General features: G+C 39.5%; 3 protein-coding genes across 3 annotated transcripts; all 3 read right to left on the bottom strand.

The window, feature by feature from the left end:
- Nucleotides 1–356: 356 nt before the first annotated feature.
- LOC105041445 (receptor kinase-like protein Xa21) lies at nucleotides 357–4396 on the bottom strand. The gene is made up of 2 exons (XM_019849219.3): nucleotides 1511–4396; nucleotides 357–1044 (listed from the first exon to the last, which is right to left on the bottom strand). The coding sequence occupies exons 1-2, from the start codon at nucleotides 4347–4349 to the stop codon at nucleotides 656–658; spliced, it is 3228 nt and encodes a 1075-aa protein (XP_019704778.3). The 5' UTR covers nucleotides 4350–4396; the 3' UTR covers nucleotides 357–655.
- A 2847-nt stretch (nucleotides 4397–7243) lies between these two features.
- On the bottom strand, nucleotides 7244–16033 carry LOC105040368 (histone deacetylase 1). The gene is made up of 7 exons (XM_010916856.4): nucleotides 15199–16033; nucleotides 12158–12598; nucleotides 11226–11456; nucleotides 10110–10201; nucleotides 9958–10030; nucleotides 7680–7751; nucleotides 7244–7590 (listed from the first exon to the last, which is right to left on the bottom strand). The coding sequence occupies exons 1-7, from the start codon at nucleotides 15724–15726 to the stop codon at nucleotides 7519–7521; spliced, it is 1509 nt and encodes a 502-aa protein (XP_010915158.1). The 5' UTR covers nucleotides 15727–16033; the 3' UTR covers nucleotides 7244–7518.
- Nucleotides 16034–16690: 657 nt separating this feature from the next.
- On the bottom strand, nucleotides 16691–17863 carry LOC105040367 (acidic endochitinase). The gene has a single exon (XM_010916855.4). The coding sequence runs from the start codon at nucleotides 17694–17696 to the stop codon at nucleotides 16812–16814; it is 885 nt and encodes a 294-aa protein (XP_010915157.1). The 5' UTR covers nucleotides 17697–17863; the 3' UTR covers nucleotides 16691–16811.
- Nucleotides 17864–18659: the final 796 nt, after the last annotated feature.

Consider the following 18659-nt stretch of genomic DNA (forward strand, 5'->3'; position numbering starts at 1 on the left):
AGGTTTGTGTTTGGTCCCATATTGGATATGCATATAGGAGATCTTGGTAAGACCAAGATCTCTAATCAATGACCTTCGAGCTAGTCCTTTAAGGATGAGGTCATAAGTAATTACAAATGGCATCAGAGTTGACCTAACTTAGAACTCATGTTGCTCCTAAAAGATACCCGTGCGGATACCTGCATGGATGCAAGTTTCGTTCTACGTTCAATATTTATTGGGAAGGTCTTTCAAATTGAAGTAGGCTAAGGACTGTAATTGATAGCCTTTTAGCTAGTCTTTTATTTAGATGCAATATTTTCATCTCTTGAATGCTGAAAAATCTTCATTCTAACCTTATATGTGCCTCTGAATTTTCTTTCAAAATTAACCAGAATACATTACCACTCGCAAATATACATATAGATTTCATTCTCAACTACAGTAGTTCTCCATTTGAACGCAAAAGAAATAATCAGAAATGATCTTAAGACATTTTCAGCAATTCCTACAAATTCTACTTGATCTTTTTACTGATACCGGAAAACTGTAGTCCATTAAGCTTAGCTTAACTCAAAAGACAAAGGTCTGTTGTCTGATATGGTTGATATGAATGGCCTAATATTACTAGTAAGCAATAATCATAACACCATCTCACAGCCAGTCTCTTTCACTGTCATCCTAAGATATCCAAGCGTAATGCATCTCTAATTGCATGCAACTCCCCAGTAACATCCATCATCTGCATTCTCTCAATTGGTGATTCCTTTGAACACAAAAGGCCAACGTTAAGCACTGAAGCTATGCACTTTTCAGCTTTTCCTCTTATGTCACTCCAGTTTTGAGTGTGGTCACTGGCTTCTCCATCTTCCTCCTGTAAGACCATGCATGGATCCATGATGTCTAGGACTTCATGTGGGAATGCCATTTGAACAAGTTTATGAAGGCTGAATCCTTCTCTAAAGAGATCATCAGTAGGTCTTTTTCCAGTAAATAACTCCAGCAGGAGTATTCCAAAGCTGTAGACATCCCCATTAGTGGAGACTTTGTTGGCCAATCCATACTCTGCCATATGAAGCTCAGTGAATGCAGATATAGAGATAGTTGCGATGTATAAAGCATTGACAAAAGCAATATCTGTAGTTCAGCAGTTGACAGATAATTCATGTAAAATAAAGTGTTATGATACAATCATGGTCATTTGAGTAGAGATTTTCTGAATATACTGATAACGTTCAAAAGGAAGTTTATAAATAGTAGGATCTTATTCAAGCTGAACATCTATTCATATATCGAATTTTCTAGTGGTTGTATAAAGTCTTTCCCAGACTGCGAACTTAGTAATAACAGGAATTACTAGCATTTGGCCTGTAATTTCTGTAAGCATGCTTGACAGTTTGCTAATTACTAGTAACACGAAATCAACAAAACAACGTCAACAGTACCCATCCTAAGCTTATAGATGATCATCAATTACGTAGCTATAGTCAAAAAAATTTGACAGAGAGAAATTAGCAAATAAAACACGCACCTGGAGCAACATATCCAATAGATCCTTTCAATTCCATGGAGCTTACTGGAATGAGAAATGAATTACTGATGGTCCTGTTTAGGAACCTTGCTAATCCAAAGTCACTCACACGTGCCGTCATGTCATCACTGAGCAGAACATTGCTTGGCTTCAGATCGCAGTGAACTATAGGTTTTGGGCCATGATAATGAAGATATTCTACTGCAGAAGCTACATCAATAGCTATGTTCAACCTCTCGGTTAGGCTTAACTTTCTCGAGTTACTTTGCTCGCTAGATTCTGGATGTAGCCACTTTTCTAGACTTCCATTAGAGAAGAACTCAAATACTAAAGCTTTGAAATCATTGCCCCGGTAGTCCATGCTGGAGCATGAAGTTAGGATCTTCACAAGATTACGATGTCGAATATTTCTCAAGGCTTCACACTCAGCAAAGAAGCTCCGGGAGGCTCCATGTTGTTGGAGGTTGAGTACCTTCACTGCAACAACTTTATGGTCATCATGATCCATAATCCCCTTGTACACCGAACCAAAGCTTCCAACTCCGATCAAATTTGAGTGAGAGAACCCATTTGTTGCCTTCAGCAGATCAGCATATGATACTTTCATATGTTGATCTTTGATTGATATCATGGCTGAGGATTCTCTTCGTGACTTTCGAGACCAATGGTGAGCGGCAAATAAATAGAAGAACAAGATCAGGCAGAGAATTGCGGAGACTACAATAGAGATCACTATTTTGAGTCTAGGAGACTTGTGTCGCCTCAGAGGCATTTCTATGGGGCATGGTGGTAAGTTCATCTTTGAGTTCCCTCCACAGAGCTTGCTGTTTCCCTGGACTGAAATAGCACTGATATTTCCAAACACACCACCTTTTGGCACTTCACCCTCCAAGTTGTTGAAAGAGAGGTTCAAATTCTGTAGCAGACGAAGGCTCTCTAGGAATTCTGGAATATGCCCGGATAAGTTGTTGCATGAGAGATCTAGCAGCAGAAGGCCTTTTAAATTGCCCAAAGACAAAGGAATGGTTCCATTGAAGAAGTTTCCTCTCATGTTAAGGTACTCCATGACCTGGCATTCACCGAGACGATCAGGAATTTCACCGGATAATTTGTTCTCCGAGACATCAAGAATGTTGAGATTTTCCAGGCTACCGACTGTTGAAGGTAGCGGTCCCGTCAATGAATTGTGTGAAAGGCCAAGCAATATGGAAAGAGAGGAGATGTCAAGGACTTCCACGGGGATGCTACCAGTAAGATTATTGTAATCAAGGCTCAAGTATTCCAAGTTTTGACAGTTGCCAAGGTTGGTAGGTATGTTTCCATTCAGCTTATTGAATCCTAGGTAAAGTCGGTTCAGCTGAGTGAGATTGCCTAGGTTCATTGGGATTTTGCCAAAGAAGTTGTTTCCATCCAAGTCTAACACATGCAAATTTTGTAGCATGCCAAGAGTGGCAGGAATATGACCTGTTAGAAGGTTTGGACCCATATCTAGAAGCGTCAGGTTGCCAAGGTTCTTAATCTCCGAAGGTATGCTTCCATATATTTGGTTATCTCCCAATGAAAGCCATGTCAGTGTTGTGGAGAGATTGGCCACAGATTTGGGCAGCATACCGCCAAGCATATTGCTGTCTAGCTGCAATCCTCTTAAGTTGCTGCAGTTTGCTAAAGCATCGAGAAAGCTCCAAGCAGTAGCTTCCCTGGCTTCCAGCATATTGAAGGCAAGAACCACTGTTAAAAGACCTTGTAATCTTCCTAGACTTGGCGGGATGATTCCTGAAAATTTGTTTTGAGAGAGATCGATTCTTTCAAGTATGGAGGTGTTGGAAAATGACATTGGAATGGGACCATGAAACTGGTTGCCATACAAATAGAAAAGTCGGAGCTGGGGAAGAGCATCTCCCACATATGATGGCAAGGTCCCATGGAGCTTGTTATGCCCAACACCAAATAAAGTGAGAGAAGAAAGGTTCCAAAGTGCAGGAGGAATGACTCCAGAAAGACTATTAAAGGCTAGGTATAAGAAAGTGAGAGAGGATAGTTTCCCCAATGATGGAGGGATTCCTCCTTCAAGATTATTTTGGGATAGATCAAGATGAGCGAGAGTAGAAAGGTTCCCTAGTGGAGGAGGGATGCCTGCTATAAAATTGTTGGCTGACAGATCAAGATAATTAAGGGTCGACATACTTCCTATGAAATATGGAATGGCTCCTGTGAGACTGTTATTGGATAGCTGCAGGTAAGTTAGAGAGGAGAGGTTCACAAATGACATTGGAATATATCCTTGAAGCATATTTTTTGATAAACCAACGGTTTGGAGCCTCGAGCATTGGCTGAGATTGCCAGGGATTACACCCTGCAGCTTATTGTCATCCAAACTGATTGTTTGAAGATGTGAACAATGAGACAAACTTGCTGGAATCCCCCCTTCAAGAGAATTAGAGCTTAGATTGAGATATCTCAAATGCGGCAAACAGCCGAGCTCTTGTGGGATGTCTCCATGGAATTTGTTTTCAGGAAGGTGTATTCTCCTAAGGTAGGTGAGGTTGGCTAAGGCTGGTGATAGTGATCCTACCAGACCAAGGGATGCGAGGTCCAACGCTGTGACCCTTCTGGTGTTGCTTCCACATGTGACACCTCGCCAATCACAGAGGTGGAGGGAGTCATTCCATGAAGTCAAGGATCCTGATGGATCATCAGATATCAAAGACCTGAAGGAGAGGAGAGCAATGCGATCGGCTGAGCTGGTAGCAGGGAGGGAATTCATGATGGGAGTGAGAGTGGGGTTTTGGGATGCTGAAATGCTTACATTGAAGAAGAACAAGAAAATGATGCAGCGCATCAAGTAAGTATGAAGGGTCTTCAAGACAGAAGAGCGATAGTAGAACTCCATGAGCATTCATTGGGTATAATAGGAATGGGACTACTTCCCTCACTTTATAGAGGCTTTTCGGTAAGCTGCACCCTTGGTTTAAACTTGTATTGGATGTACATGCATGGCAGCTTATGATATGGATACCACATACCTGTACCTGATGAGTTATGACTAGTTTTGTGGAGATAATGCCATCACCCACTAAATTGCCAATATAAGTCACGGTAGCTCGCAAGCGGGAAAACCTGGAATTTTTTAGTTTAGGCCAGTCATTTGATTAGTTGAAAACGTGATTATTTTCTTAGTGGCATTCTTCTTTCACTCGTTATATATCTAATAGAGTCTTTCCAGTTTTTTTTTTTTTTTTTGTGTGAGTTTGCTATATCTTCTGACTAGCTTTTTCTGGATGATGTTCTAGGTTGTTACAGCCACCACCTACTAAGTCTAAATCTAAATCCAAGCCAGGATAAGTCCCTCTAGCTTGCAAGTGTGAAAACCCGGAATTTTTTGAGTGCAGTCCAGTCATTTGATTAGTTGAAAACATGATTATTTTCTTGGTGGCAGTCTTCTTCACTCGTTTTATAATGATGGATTCAATGAATTTATGGATGGTGCCAACGATTTAAGTTTGTTTTAAGAAAAAAAGGACAAAACATGTGACATGGGTGTTTCATTTTGTACATTTAGAGTGACAAATCAGTCGTGTACATGGAGATGGAAAGAAATTGATAAGAAAGGTGCAAACACTACGTACACCCCTGCAATCATAGTCTTTTTTTTTTCAAAAAAAAAAAAAAAATCACATAACAGAGTCTTTCTAGTATTCAGAACCTTGGCCATCGGCCCGCTGCTGGCTTCCATCCTCCTCCTGTCTTTATTTTCTTTATTGACTGGAAGATGGATTGGACTTGAAGCAGGGAAGATGGTAACTGGTCTTTATTTATTCATTTATTTTAAATGGGATGATCTTCTGGAACAGAATTGTTCAGACTGACAATCCATAATCACCACATTCTTATGACTGGATTTTTATTCTTATTTCTTTAGTCTATTCTTGTTCTATTTGATAGTTTTGTAATTTTTATGATCGATTTAATTATTTGCCAACTATTGAATGTTTATGAACTTCACCAAGTATGCCATTATTCCTCATCTAGTAAGTCATAAGTTGTTTTTTCCTGATGGTTGTTATTGTTGTTGTCGCATTATTATTATTATTTGATTTGATTCTGATTGTTTTTATTGCTCTCTATTGTTGAAGTGCTTTTGTGCTTCCTATTCTTATCATCAAATTGCTGGGGGTGTTCGGTGGATCTTGGTGGGTCCATCTTTAAATATGAACGCTATGACTTCGGTGTCACATTGTTTTTAAATCCAACATCAGTGAAAGCTGACCTCAATCAATACGAGGTTGTGCAGGACCGGGTGGTCCTACCATATACTCGGATGAGCTGTCTGTGCTGGTTTAGATGGCATAGTAATTCCTGCCAACACTACGTAAATATTTAGTGGTTCTTTTTCTTTCAAAGGTCAAGCATAGGGTGTCCTTTTGCTTCAAGACTTTACCAGGGTTGGGTCTCACCTTATCTAATCCCATTGGAACTTTTGTATCATCCATATCTTGGGACTGGCTTGGGTCAAGTCTGGAGGCTTTTTTTTTTTTTTTTGGTACCAGGAAGTTGGTTTTAGATGCACCAACCAATAGTATCCTTTTTCGAGTTAGAAGTGTAGTCTTTAAATTTTATATAAAGGATTCCTGTGTTCTCCTGATTCTTGGTGTATGGACAGTTGGAGAGATTTTGTGAGACGTCTTTGGAGTAAAAAGACAAAAAGGCTATGTTCCAGTTTTTGTTAATTTTATTTATTAATAAAATTTATTTATTTTCTCTTGCAAATTTATTCATCTCAGTTTTGTTCTTCTTGCAATCTTTTTCTATATTATCATAAGTACTTATTTAAGGATATCGTAGGCCAATGATATTCCGTAAGTGATCATGCTGCTCTACAAACCGTCAAATAGCGTATATATTTTCAGCAAGCAGTGCATGGGAAGATGGAGTTATTCTGAAATTGCAAGAAATATTTGATATTATTATAAAAAGACGGGTCTAAAAACACCGAATAGACAAACGCTTTAATCCATTTCCAGAATGCGCCAGTTCCATGGAACATGCTGTGTTTCGCGTCATGATTTATTTCATCCGATGCCTCGTATGCCACTGCTAGATAGCGGGCAGACGGCCCTAACCTTTTAAATTGAGCACCATTCATCCCCAACCTCGAAATTCTAATTTTACGGAAAGAATCCCTGATCACAAACGATTCCCCGATGCCATCCTTCCATCTGTTGCAAGTCCCTGGAAAAACCGCTAAGTACTGAAGTAATGCACTCTACTCCTGATGCCATCCACGTTTAGGTGATGCCGCTCTGCCTCTCCATCTTCCCATTATGGAAGCAGGTATGTGCCCACCATGTCAAAGGCTTGCCCTAGAAATGCCATCTCGACATTATGTTTAGCTCTGAAGACGGCCGAGAGTGACTCTCTTTTCCTTTAACAAATCTAGCTAGTGTTCCACAACACTAAACATCATCCTCATGGGTGGAACTTTATTGGTTATCCTACAATCCTAATAGTTAGAATCCCTTCCACAACACTAAACATCATCCTCATTGGTAACTTTGGTTCACGTTACTTACCTGGGATCCTTTGTACAGCCGTACCTCTCATATTAAAGGCTTGTTGAAGTCGCAAAAGCCCCAAATTTTGAATGCAACTGCTACACATCTTTTGCCTTGACCATACCTCAGCACAGCTCGGCTGCGGTCACGCAAGGAGAGAAGGAAAAGACAGTTTCGGAGGTGAATTCTAAAGTCAAATGATCATTCAATTGTCTGTACAACTTAGATCATCTTGGTAATTCTAACACAAGACCCTATTTGTAGTTTCACTCATAATGAAAAGGTTCTCAAGACGGGGACTCTAACATGATCGAACACGAGACATATGAGCATAAATAAATCAAATCATAGAAGCCCTTCACAGCCACGCACAGCAAATCATCTCCTTACACAAAGTGCTCGGTGACTCGTCTCTATTCAGGATTTCTGGCACATCAAAGCACACGCATCAGCCAATTAGCTGGTGTTATCCTGCTCAGCCTTTACACTGCTTGGTTCATCTACAGCCATGGGGCCAATGTCTGAAGCCTGGTACATGAAAATAAGGAGAACATTGACTGAAATGAGCACAAGCATCATTTTGTATGATAATCTGCTTTCGGTTGGGTCTTAGTCACCTTAGAGGATGACATCTCCTCAGCCATAGGCTCCGCACCTCTGGCATGGTCTGCAGCAACTTTGTGAGGTTCCTGCAAGATTTAGAAATTGAATACAAAGAAAAAGATGGAAGGAAAAACATTAATGATATATAACTGGATTGCACATCCATAGCGTCTTTCAAGTCCTGTACAGTCTTGTTTCTGCAGTCTAACTAATTTGAAAAGATAATTTGCAACGTATCCAAGAACATTCCTTCCAGAAACCAACTGTACCAACACATCTCATTTTTTGAAATTAATATTTTCCCTCTCTAAACTGACATTTGATTCTTATACAGTTCTAATTTTGTAAATTATATTTGAGTCTTCTGGTTATGACAACAATATATTGTTCTGAGCTTAGATGATAGGTTCCATTAAACATCTGAAGAGCGTGGTAATTGCCAAGCTTTACGGGCATAATTCGTAATAAATGTTAAAATAAGTTTCAACTGGTATTGAGAACAAAAAGGCAAACAGAAATGGAAAATCAAAGCACCACAGACCGTTAGTTGTCTATTTTCTTTGCCTTCTCATCTTCAAGAGAATTCAGCTGTCATTTTGATACAAATCATTGGAACAATGATTTCCCCCTTTTTTTGCTCATTTTGACAAAGAATCTAGCTGTTATTTTGAACTTCACAAGGATTCTTTACCCATCAATTAGCAATGGTCAGAAATATTATGTTAGAGTTTATGAGAGTTAATGACAGTTGAGTTCCAAGCATGAAACTCATTCAGATCATGGAACAAAACAGTCTGATTCCAGTGAAAAACAGGCATGCCTTGAGCATACCTGATTGTACTGAGGTAGCATTGGACTGTGATATACGTTGAAGCGATACACCCCATGGAAGGACAATCAAATTTTTAGCCATCGCATGGAAGGAAACAAGTTCCATCCACCTACCCAACTCTATTGCTATTCTCCTCTCCCATGATACCAGTTAACCAACCTCGTCCAGTCTCTTTGGCCAAATCACAATAGATCTATTGACCATCATTACCATCTTCTAGGTCATGGAAACCTTGACCTACATACTTAAAACATCGTATCCAAAAGCAACTCCTTAGGCTACACTTAAGTCCATTTGCAGCATACCGAACAATAACAGCAAGAGTACTCACTACAACACCCGCAGAAGGGCCAATTGGAGAGATCAAATAGCACCTTAAGAAGAAAAGTTTGCTAGGCCTCCATCCAAGTCATCTGCTGAGCATTGATTATATCTTGAATAAAAAAGATAATAGTATACAAATCCCATGTTAATTACCATCTGTTCATTCATGGTTTAGTGAAAAGGTTTGAACCAGTTTTTTGCATTCCAATGCTGACTTATCTATCGTCTAGAACGAATAACAATACTCCATGACACAGACCATACAAACAGAAACATTGGCATCAACATTGCTATCCAATTCTTTACCACCCAAATTTGAGTTTGATATACAAAACCAATCAATATTGCAAGAACTTGTTTTGACCTTAACGATAGTTTCAAAAAGAACCTTGAAGCACTAACATAGCCCATAATAAGGATGGAAAGTTGACTGGTTAGCTCAAGACTCCATTGTCAAGAAACAAGAAAAGCTGAGTGTAACAGCTGTGGGTCATTAAAATTTTATATAAAACTATAGTTTGCACATACGTTAATCAAAGGAACAATCTGGCCTGACAATGCATTGGATATTCATTAGTGCATTACAAATCTGTAAATCAAACTTCACAGCAATTATATACCAGGACGGAAGAAGAGATGCCAACTGGCTGACTTGGTAAAGTCTCAAAGTATATTATTTTGGTACAAGGAACCCAGATTCAACCAGCCCTTGCTCCAATGTTCATATAGACTTCCACCCGTCACACACACACACACCACACACACACACACAGGGAGAAGGGTGGAAGAAATTTCGACAGTTTAAAGGTTTATTGTGGCAAAAAATAGGAAAACCATATGCTATGAAACTTGTAGTGGCTTCAAAAAGTGGATGGACAATGACAACAAGGATCAGTAGTTTACACTAAAAAAGTTGAACTGCAAGTTATAATCCCACTGAATTCTTCTGTAGAAAAGAACAAATTTTCAATATTAATTTCAACTCTTTTCTAATTTAAAAATATAACTAAATGAAATTGGTCCTTCAAAGCCCATGAGGAGCAAACCAACACTGATGACAAATATGGCATGTTAAAAGCATTAACAAGGAATAAGCCATATGAATGTGGTAAAAGAACCATTGAACAAAATGATACCTGATCTTTTAGCTCATTTTCAATGTTCTCCCTCTTGATTCTTCCATTCTGAATAATGTTTGAAGGAGGTTTCCTATAAGGCAAGCACAGTCTATCAGCAAAAAGTGTGTGATAACAACACAAAAGGAGGGAGGGGTGCAGAAGATGAGTACCGAGATGACTCATCAGGTAGCTTCTGATCGTCGACTTCCATATCAGAATCAAGATCATGTCTTTCATCTGGATCCTCTAAATCTTCATCTGGCTGAACATATCAAAAGCGTACAGTGACCAACTTAATCATTTATGGATGTCATAATGTCATTGCTGTAATGTGCCCTTGCAATATGTACATGAAAAGTAGTCAACAAAGAAAATAGGAGAACTCAAGCACAGTGAGAGACAGAAAGCACAAAAATGGTCACTATTTATTTTACAAGCATAGAATAGGGCATGCAAGATGCAACCTAGCCCAATGCATCTTTCTACATCTACTAATGATCTTTAAAACCAACCAAAAATAATTCGAATGCATTCAAAAAATATAGCAAACCCTTTTAATAAGTTTAAGAAACAAGACTTAAAATGTTAAGTCCACCTTTATATGCCTCCAGAAGATGGGCAAACTCCATCAAGCCCAATAAAAATGGAATCAATCATCGACATTACATCATATACATCCAGCAAACATCCTATCTTCCTTGTTTGGGGAACATTTTTTCCCCAAATGTTATATCCATGGCCATAACTTTGTCTTTCAAAGAACTAACTGAAGTTATATAATAAGAGATGGGAATTCCTCAAAAGAGATTAGATCCTGAATGTAGTAATGACTTTTCTGAAGACTGCAACTTTCAAAGAAATAGTAAATCACAGGGAAAAATGAGACATTTTAATTTTCTTAAAAGAACTGAGCATTTTTATAGGTAGATACATAAGCTTTTACATGAACATTATAATGTGGACAAGGAAACATAAATATGTTATAAAATCTAGTCCTCTTCTTTTAGCAAAAATTACCGAGTCCTTTACCTTGAGAGGCAAGCATAGTTGTAAAATTTTACCTGTGCATTTTTCGATGCACAAAAAGTCAGAAACGCTTATACATGCTACGAGCTAACAAAAATCTAAACAGTTTTTGCTGACATTACAACCTGGGAGTGAAAAAGATGCTAACAATAGATTGCTATAAGCAGGGATTCTTGAGGTGAACAAAAACATGTGAAAGAGAGAGAATTATATTACCAACCAACAATCTACAGATAGGCTCAACAGATAAATATTAATACCTCTGGAAATTCTGTATCTGGCGGTCGTTCCTGAAATTGGACACTGGGAACATGCCGCAGCTTTGAAAGATTATCTAAAAGCTTTGCTCTTATTTCATCCAATTGCAGCCGTGTATTTTTATTCTCCATATTACTTGGTGCAACATGAAGTGTATAGTCTGGACCAAAATACTCATAATATTCATGTTGAGGCATCTTGTCATCAATCTCTATACCAAGTGCAACTCCTGTCTGCTCAAAAGATTTAACAAAAAAAAAAGTAAAGAGAGATAAAAATTGAAATAATGATGAAACCTGCCATTATAGCAAACTCAAAGGAAATACGATGAGAGTCCATTAAAGATGAATGACTGAAAAGGCCATTGAGTAAGACCTGATTGGTCAAGCTAGAGTTTTATTCATTAATCAGGTCTAAAAAAAATATATGTTAGAAAAAGTACTTGAAAAGAATATCTGACAATTTTCTAATAATGATAAGAAGCGTATATCCTATTCCAAATTGATTTGAAAAGGAAAAGAAAATTACAGCAACCAAATTAAGAAATATAAGTCCAGTCCTTGAATAAAGATACAAAAATCAAACAGAAATCTGTTTGAGTTCCGGGTATCTTGATTATAGAAATGGATTTAAAGAAGCTTTAAAATAAATAAAGAGGGGAAGAATGAGAACTGCATGACTGCAGTGTTACCTTCAATAGGAGGCAAAACCTTTTTCAAAGAAGAGAATGAGTGCAAGTGCCAATATCAGCATTTCAAAAACATGTTATGACGAAGGTAAATTAACAAAAAAAATGTTAATGCTGTAACAATGATAAAATTTAAAAGTACTGCCGACAAAAGATTAACTTGATCATAAAACTAACAACAGTTAAGAACTTAAAGTGCAGTACCATAATCTTTAACAAGTCAGAAAATTAGTGTTGAAGAGATACCTCATAGCACCAACAACGTGCAACATTCCGAATGGTGTATCCTCCACCACCCAGCAGCAACAATGGCACATTGAAGGATCTCATAAATCTCACACACTCTGCATGGCCTTTGATGGAAAGGTTAAAGCAACCCAAGCGGTCTCCTGATAATGAGTCAGCACCACACTGAAGCACCACAGCACCAGGCTGGAAAACTTCCATCACTTTTCCTATTATTGGTTTGAATAGAGATTGGTAGCTCTCGTCATCAATTCCATCATCTAATGGAACATTTAGAGAGTAATATTTTCCATTTGCATATCCAATATCACGTATGTCTCCCGTTCCAGGAAAGTAATCCCCAAATTTATGAAAAGAAACAGTCATTACTCTGTCGGTTGTATAGAAAGCCTCCTCAACACCATCCCCATGGTGAATATCAATGTCCACATACAATACACGCTGTAAAAAGATCAGGAAGATATACATAACACAAAATGCAGCAGAAATACCAAACAATGAGAACTGAAATTGCAGAGATATGTCATATTATTATATTACCGCAAAAGTAATATAGCCAAATGCTTATAACTTATCACTTATAACATTGAAGTTAAACGACCATAGCATACAACTTCCTCATTGCTAAATAAGAGTCTTTTATGTCTCTTTTCGAATGTTCTGTCAGGATACTATTAGATCAACATCGAGAATAATGATTTTTATAAACCTGCAGAGTATGTGAGTTGACTCACAATTGGACTACATGGCATGAGGACTTAAACAATGTGCTTGATTAGTGGTTCAATCACATCAGTTTCATTATACTATAGTCAAAATGAAGTTTTAGCTCTGTTCCCTACTTACAAGAGCATATCCAAAGATCCTGAAGACAAATAGCCTAGTAAAATGCATCTACGGGTTACATGAGGTACAGGTTAGTTAACTTATAGTTTTATAATCACACTCAAGTAGATTTAACTTACCAACAGTCTAACAGATACAGAATAAGGAATTATGTCATTCATTATTAGTTAAACTACTATTAACATGAAATTGACATTATCTTAAAACGAAATCCTAAAGATACTTTTAGAATGTTTATGAGGTTGTGAGTTGCCCTACAAGAGGGTAAAGGGAGGGATACAATTTTAGATTTGTCTTCAAGAATCATCAACAATATCATTATGTCAAAATTATCCAAGCCTTCTTAAGTTAAAAAGGTATCAGCTATCGGGTGCATCACTAAAAGCAGAAAGCTAAGAAGCAAAATTTAATAAACTGGACATCAACTTGATGTCGAAGCTTTAATAATTGGTTCAAAATTCCTGGCCAAGCATTTTAAGGAAAAAGCAAAACCTACTGCAAACGAGCCCTATTAGTTGCAAATATGAACTCATGTATGCAGACAGTAATGCTTTGAAACAAGACTTGTATTTTGCTAAATATTAACGACATTTTGTTCCCAATAGAAAAGAACACTCATGTTTCCCTTTGCACATTCTTCTCCAGTTATTTATCTACTCCCTCCTATATTCCCCATCTTCTTTTCTTCCCTCATCTTCTTATGTTTTCCTACTCATCATACTTGTGTTCAAATATGAGAATCATCAAATTAGAAAAGAAACACAGAGGATCTTTATGTTCTTCTTCTCTCTCTGCCATCAATCCCCCTTAATTCTCATCTCCGTTCTATTTTTATATAATCAAATTTGATTTAAAAAATAATAAAATTTGCTCCATCATAGGATTTCGCCACCATGAGTAAAACAGAGTAGAGCAGATTAACTGTTTTCATAGGGTTAATCATCCCTTGGAAAATGCTAAGTGGTGAATCCAGACATCACAGTTGGCTAGCAAACACTGGCAACATTTCTATATCTAAACAGATCCTTTGTTATGGCCCTAGTTAGTTCTATGTGTAGGGTTTAATTATAAATGTGTCAGATGAATAGATAACTGTTTCACCTTAGTGTCTCAAATATCACTTTCCTGGCCCCCTATTACCAACATCCTTCACTGTTGTTCTCGACCTCTAAAACTCCGACCTTCCATTTGTTTCCTTTTTGGGATTTCTACCATTTAAAATATCAATTCTTACAACCATTACTTAGGGATTCACCAGAATGTTGGGCATTTTCTTTACTTTATGATGCTTCTTAGACTTGATTAGCCTTACAGTTGTTTATCCCACAATCCTCCTAGCTCCTTTTATCATTTTTCTTTTTCTAAATATTTCTCTCTTCTACATCTACTATAATTTACCTTGGCACCAAATCCAATGAAAAGCAAAAGAACTACGAAAACCAAAAGGCATCAAACAAGCATCCTAGAGATAAACAGAGATCAAAACTTATAACCCATCAATACAAAATTTATAACCCATAAATCTTACCTAATCTTTTCAGGGTCAGCAACAAAGCCAGAACAAAGAAAGATGTCACCATAATAATGAGATATATCTTATCTATGGAGACCGGTATCACCATTCTTATTATGTGATGAAACGAGCAATCAAACCAATCTTCTTCTCCGATATGCTCAACATCAAGAAACTACTTATTCCATGACAATAAGCCTTGCCAAAAACCAAATTTCCTTTCATACATACACAGGATGACAAATTGACCAAATGTGCGTACATGAAACGCTTGCAGCTTTATCACACAGAAAATTTGAAGTTGAATGGCATATTATTCAAATAAAAAACAGCCACTAAACCTAGAAATATCAGCATCGCTGAAAAGCTTTCAAAAACCAATATTTTGCGTTTCCAACTAAGCTCACTCCACCGAGGCTTCAGCATAGCCATATTCTTTACCATTTTCCTGACTCTAGACATACCAACAGGGGGAGGTCAGAAAACTCTTCAGTAACCCTTTCTCTTTTTTTTTTTTTTTTGGCATTTTCCAAATAAAGAGTCACATGAGCTCTGGCATAGCCATACTCTACACTATTTCTCTTAGACCATCAATCTATCAATCCACCCAAAGAAAAGGTAATACAAATCAAGCCGCCCCAAGAAAAAGGAAAAAACCCTAAAAAAAAAGTAAGAAGCGTACCTCATGCCTCTTGAGGAGCTCAAGGATGGCGAGAACGATGTCATTGACATAGCAGAACCCAGAGGCTTCGCACTTCTTGGCGTGATGGAGTCCGCCGGCCCAGTTGACGGCGATGTCGTGTCCATGGTTGAGCTTGATAGCACCGCCGACAGAACCCCCAGCGTATGTCTGGCAGAAACTGTAAAGGCCGTCGAAGACGGGGCAGTCCTCGCCGACGTTGAAGCGCTTGAGGGCGCGGATCTGGTCCTGCTGCGTTTCCGGTGTGATCGATCTCAGAAAGGAGATGTAGTCGTCGGCGTGGAAGCGGCAGAGGTCGCGCTCGCGGGCCGGATGGGGCTTGAGGACCTGCATGTGGTGGAGGAGGCCGTAGTGGGCGAGGAGGGAGTGGGTCATCCGGATCCGGTGGGGCTTCATCGGGTGCCCCTGCCCGTAGTAATAGTTCCCTACCTCCGGGTCGTAGAAGTAGCACACCTTCCGCTTCGTCCCGTCCGTCCCCACCGACGGCAACGAGTTGCCCCCGGTTTCCATGTGACAACCGCCGCCGCCGCCGCCGCCGCCGAGACTGATGCTCTCTCTTTGCTCTCGATTTTTCTCTCCTTGAACCCTAATCGGAGAAGAATAGGCCCTTTTCTCTCTCTCCCTCTCTCGCTCGATCTCCCTTTTTCTCTCTCTCTGGAAATCCTAATCGGGCTTGCTTCGAAGAAAGCAGAAGTCGGCGATCGATGTGCCGGAGGAGAAGGGGATATTAAGCGTCAACGGGAGGAGGCGCTGAAAGAGAAATCGTTCTCTACCTGAGCGAGAGAGGGGATTTTTTTTTTTTTTTGGCCAACAAGGTAGAGAAGATACTAGATTACTCGTCTGGGCTTCCGAGCCCATCGCTTAACTGCTTGGGCTGACGTGTAGCGTCTCTAACTTATTAATTAAGCTCGGTTCTTCGCCGCATGGGATGACGTGGCATGATATGATTGGAAAAAAATAATTATTGTTCGCCCTATGGTTCTTTTGTTGCTTAATCTAGACGCTACCAAATTAATATGTGAAAAAAAAATCATGAATATTGTAATTCAATTGTTAAATATTTTATTTTTTGATTCGCATAATTTAATCCATCAGGTTTACTTTAAAAAATCAAAAAAAAAAAAAAAAAAACATGAATATAGCGCTGTTCCTAATTTAGGAGCTAGATTGTGCTTCCAAATTTTGTTGCTCCTTTCTCTTTTCCACAAAAAACATAAAATCATGGTTATTATTAATTATAGCTTCCCAACCTGAAAGGTTGAATTAAACTGGATGGTAATGCGTTAAAAATGGAGTCAATCTGCTACCAAAAAAAAAAAAATGGAGTCCACCACAAGGTCAAATATTTGATAGCATGTCTCGATGGTCACCACGAAGACACGAGAATGTTGTTAAAACGGAGGAACATTAACATGAATTCATTCATGTAAGAAACCATTTGTTCTAATACATGATGCTGTTGACCACAACGTCAGAAAGCCAAAATCATTTATTTATTTATTTATTAATAAAAAACATGCGCATGACACAGTTTAAATTAAAACAGAAAAAGAGAGGGGTGACACAAATTACATGTAGTAGAATCAACCAGCAATTTAAACATCATTTATAATGCTGGAACTGTAACCAGTGAGATCATCATAATACTTGCTCCACAGCATAACTCCTCCATAGTTGCTGGACCCCTTGATCGCAGGAAGCACCTGAGACTTGAGATCGCCGACAGGAATGAAGCCACCACTCGGCGCCGCCTGAGGAGCCGCCGGCAGTCCCAAGAAAATTTGTGCTTTGGAGAGCGAAGAAGTCCACTGGTTCCATGCACTTTTGAGGTTGGAAGCATCTCCTGAACTATACTGGCATGGAGGGTTGTTGTAGAACTGGACCCAAACGTAGTCGAACCGACCAGTGTTGAGGGCGCCGCCCATCCATGCATCGGGGTAGGGGCACTGCGGTGCCGCCGTCAAGTAGACCTTCTTCCCTTGCGCACTATACCCTGAGAGGTAATTCGCTAGCTCGTCCCAGTGCTGCGTTGTACCACCTTCGATGTCGAAGTCGATGCCATCGAGAACAGCATCGCCGAGGGGGCGAGATGGAGACTGCCCACCTAAGAAGTTGTTCCACAGGTAATCTGCTACCTGTTTGGCGTCATCAGAGGATGCAAGAGAGTAGCTCCCTGCACCGCCTCCGATGGACAGCATCACTTTGAGGCCTTGGCCCTGGCAAGCTTGGATTTGGCTGCTGAGGAAGGCGCAACCATTGGAAGTTGGATCGCAGTGACCGGCGAGGTTAATGGTTGGGTTCTGACCATTTCCAAACGTGGAGAGGAAAGCTACGTTCACGAATTTATATCTTCCAGTGGCGCAAGTATCTGCTAAGCTGCCTTCGTTTCCGTTTTGGCCCCAGTAGATGGCGATTCCTCCTGCATAAGAACTGTCAAACAATGCAAACACAAAAAGAGAAAGGAGAAGAGTTACTGCCATGTTGTGGAATTCTTTTAGTTCTCCTACAAAGCGCCTAAGGGAGGATTTGCTATCCCAATGGTTGGTGGGGTGGAGGGTTATGGAGGAGAAGCCCTATTTATAGGAAGCTCATGCATGCACCCATAAGCCTACCCGTCCAAGACGGTAATCGATCTTCAAACTTGGAAGCAAGTTAGGTTGGCGTTTCGTCTTCAAACTCGGAAGGAGGTTTAAGACCGTGGATTTTGGGTCGCCTCCACTTTCTGTGTCATGCTCCGTGCCCAAAAAATGCGGGCGCGGATCCTCTGCGGTACTCACGCTGCACGCGGCAGCACGCGGCGGGTATCGCACGGCCCGCATCCACGCACGGCCATCCATCGCACGATGAAGGGCGCGCGTGATGCACCGCAGAGGATCCGTGTGGTTATGGGAGAGACTGTACGCAGCTCCATGACTTTCTCCACCGCTCGCAAGTTTAAAGTCTCCTGGATCACATTTTTCCTTTTTTTTAGAATTGTTGATGATGAGGGCTTCTGGTTCGCACTTGATGATTCAGTGCATATATACATTCCAAGAACAGCAGACAGAATAGTATATAATTTTTCTCTTATTTTAATGGGGAATGAACCAGAGTCCAAAATTCACCAAGCAAATGAATGGTATGGTAACTTGTAGGCACGAAGCTACTCAAAATACTTGGCGAACACTTAATGATCAGATCTTGGAGCTGGAGAAGTAGAGAAAAACTCCGTTGCGATGGTGATACCCCATCAAATTTATAATAAAAAAATACTTGCACTTCATCGATGGCCATATATTTCACCAATTCCCATGATGATACCCCATATTGCCCCACCGAGTTCTGACTTTTGATTGGTTTGTTACAAATTTGACATAGTATCGCCATTGCAACGAATATTTACTCGAAGGGCTAGGAATCAAAAGAGTGTTGGTTATTTCCATCTCCTATGAGCTCAAATGATC

This window comes from Elaeis guineensis, chromosome 3 (assembly GCF_000442705.2).
Source record: "Elaeis guineensis isolate ETL-2024a chromosome 3, EG11, whole genome shotgun sequence".
NCBI lineage: Eukaryota > Viridiplantae > Streptophyta > Magnoliopsida > Arecales > Arecaceae > Elaeis > Elaeis guineensis.

What these genes read in the sequence shown, in the direction of transcription:
- LOC105041445 (XM_019849219.3), bottom strand. Translation starts at nt 4,349, where the DNA reads ATGCGCTGCATCATTTTCTTGTTCTTCTTCAATGTAAGCATTTCAGCA. An exon ending in TATTGGATATGTTGCTCCAG is followed by an intron (nt 1,045 to 1,510) that starts GTGCGTGTTTTA and finishes TTCATATGGCAG; the next exon opens with AGTATGGATTGGCCAACAAA.
- LOC105040368 (XM_010916856.4), bottom strand. Translation starts at nt 15,726, where the DNA reads ATGGAAACCGGGGGCAACTCGTTGCCGTCGGTGGGGACGGACGGGACG. An exon ending in CAGATACAGAATTTCCAGAG is followed by an intron (nt 10,202 to 11,225) that starts GTATTAATATTT and finishes TGATATGTTCAG; the next exon opens with CCAGATGAAGATTTAGAGGA. An exon ending in AAAATGAGCTAAAAGATCAG is followed by an intron (nt 7,752 to 9,957) that starts GTATCATTTTGT and finishes TAAATCTTGCAG; the next exon opens with GAACCTCACAAAGTTGCTGC.
- LOC105040367 (XM_010916855.4), bottom strand. Translation starts at nt 17,696, where the DNA reads ATGGCAGTAACTCTTCTCCTTTCTCTTTTTGTGTTTGCATTGTTTGAC.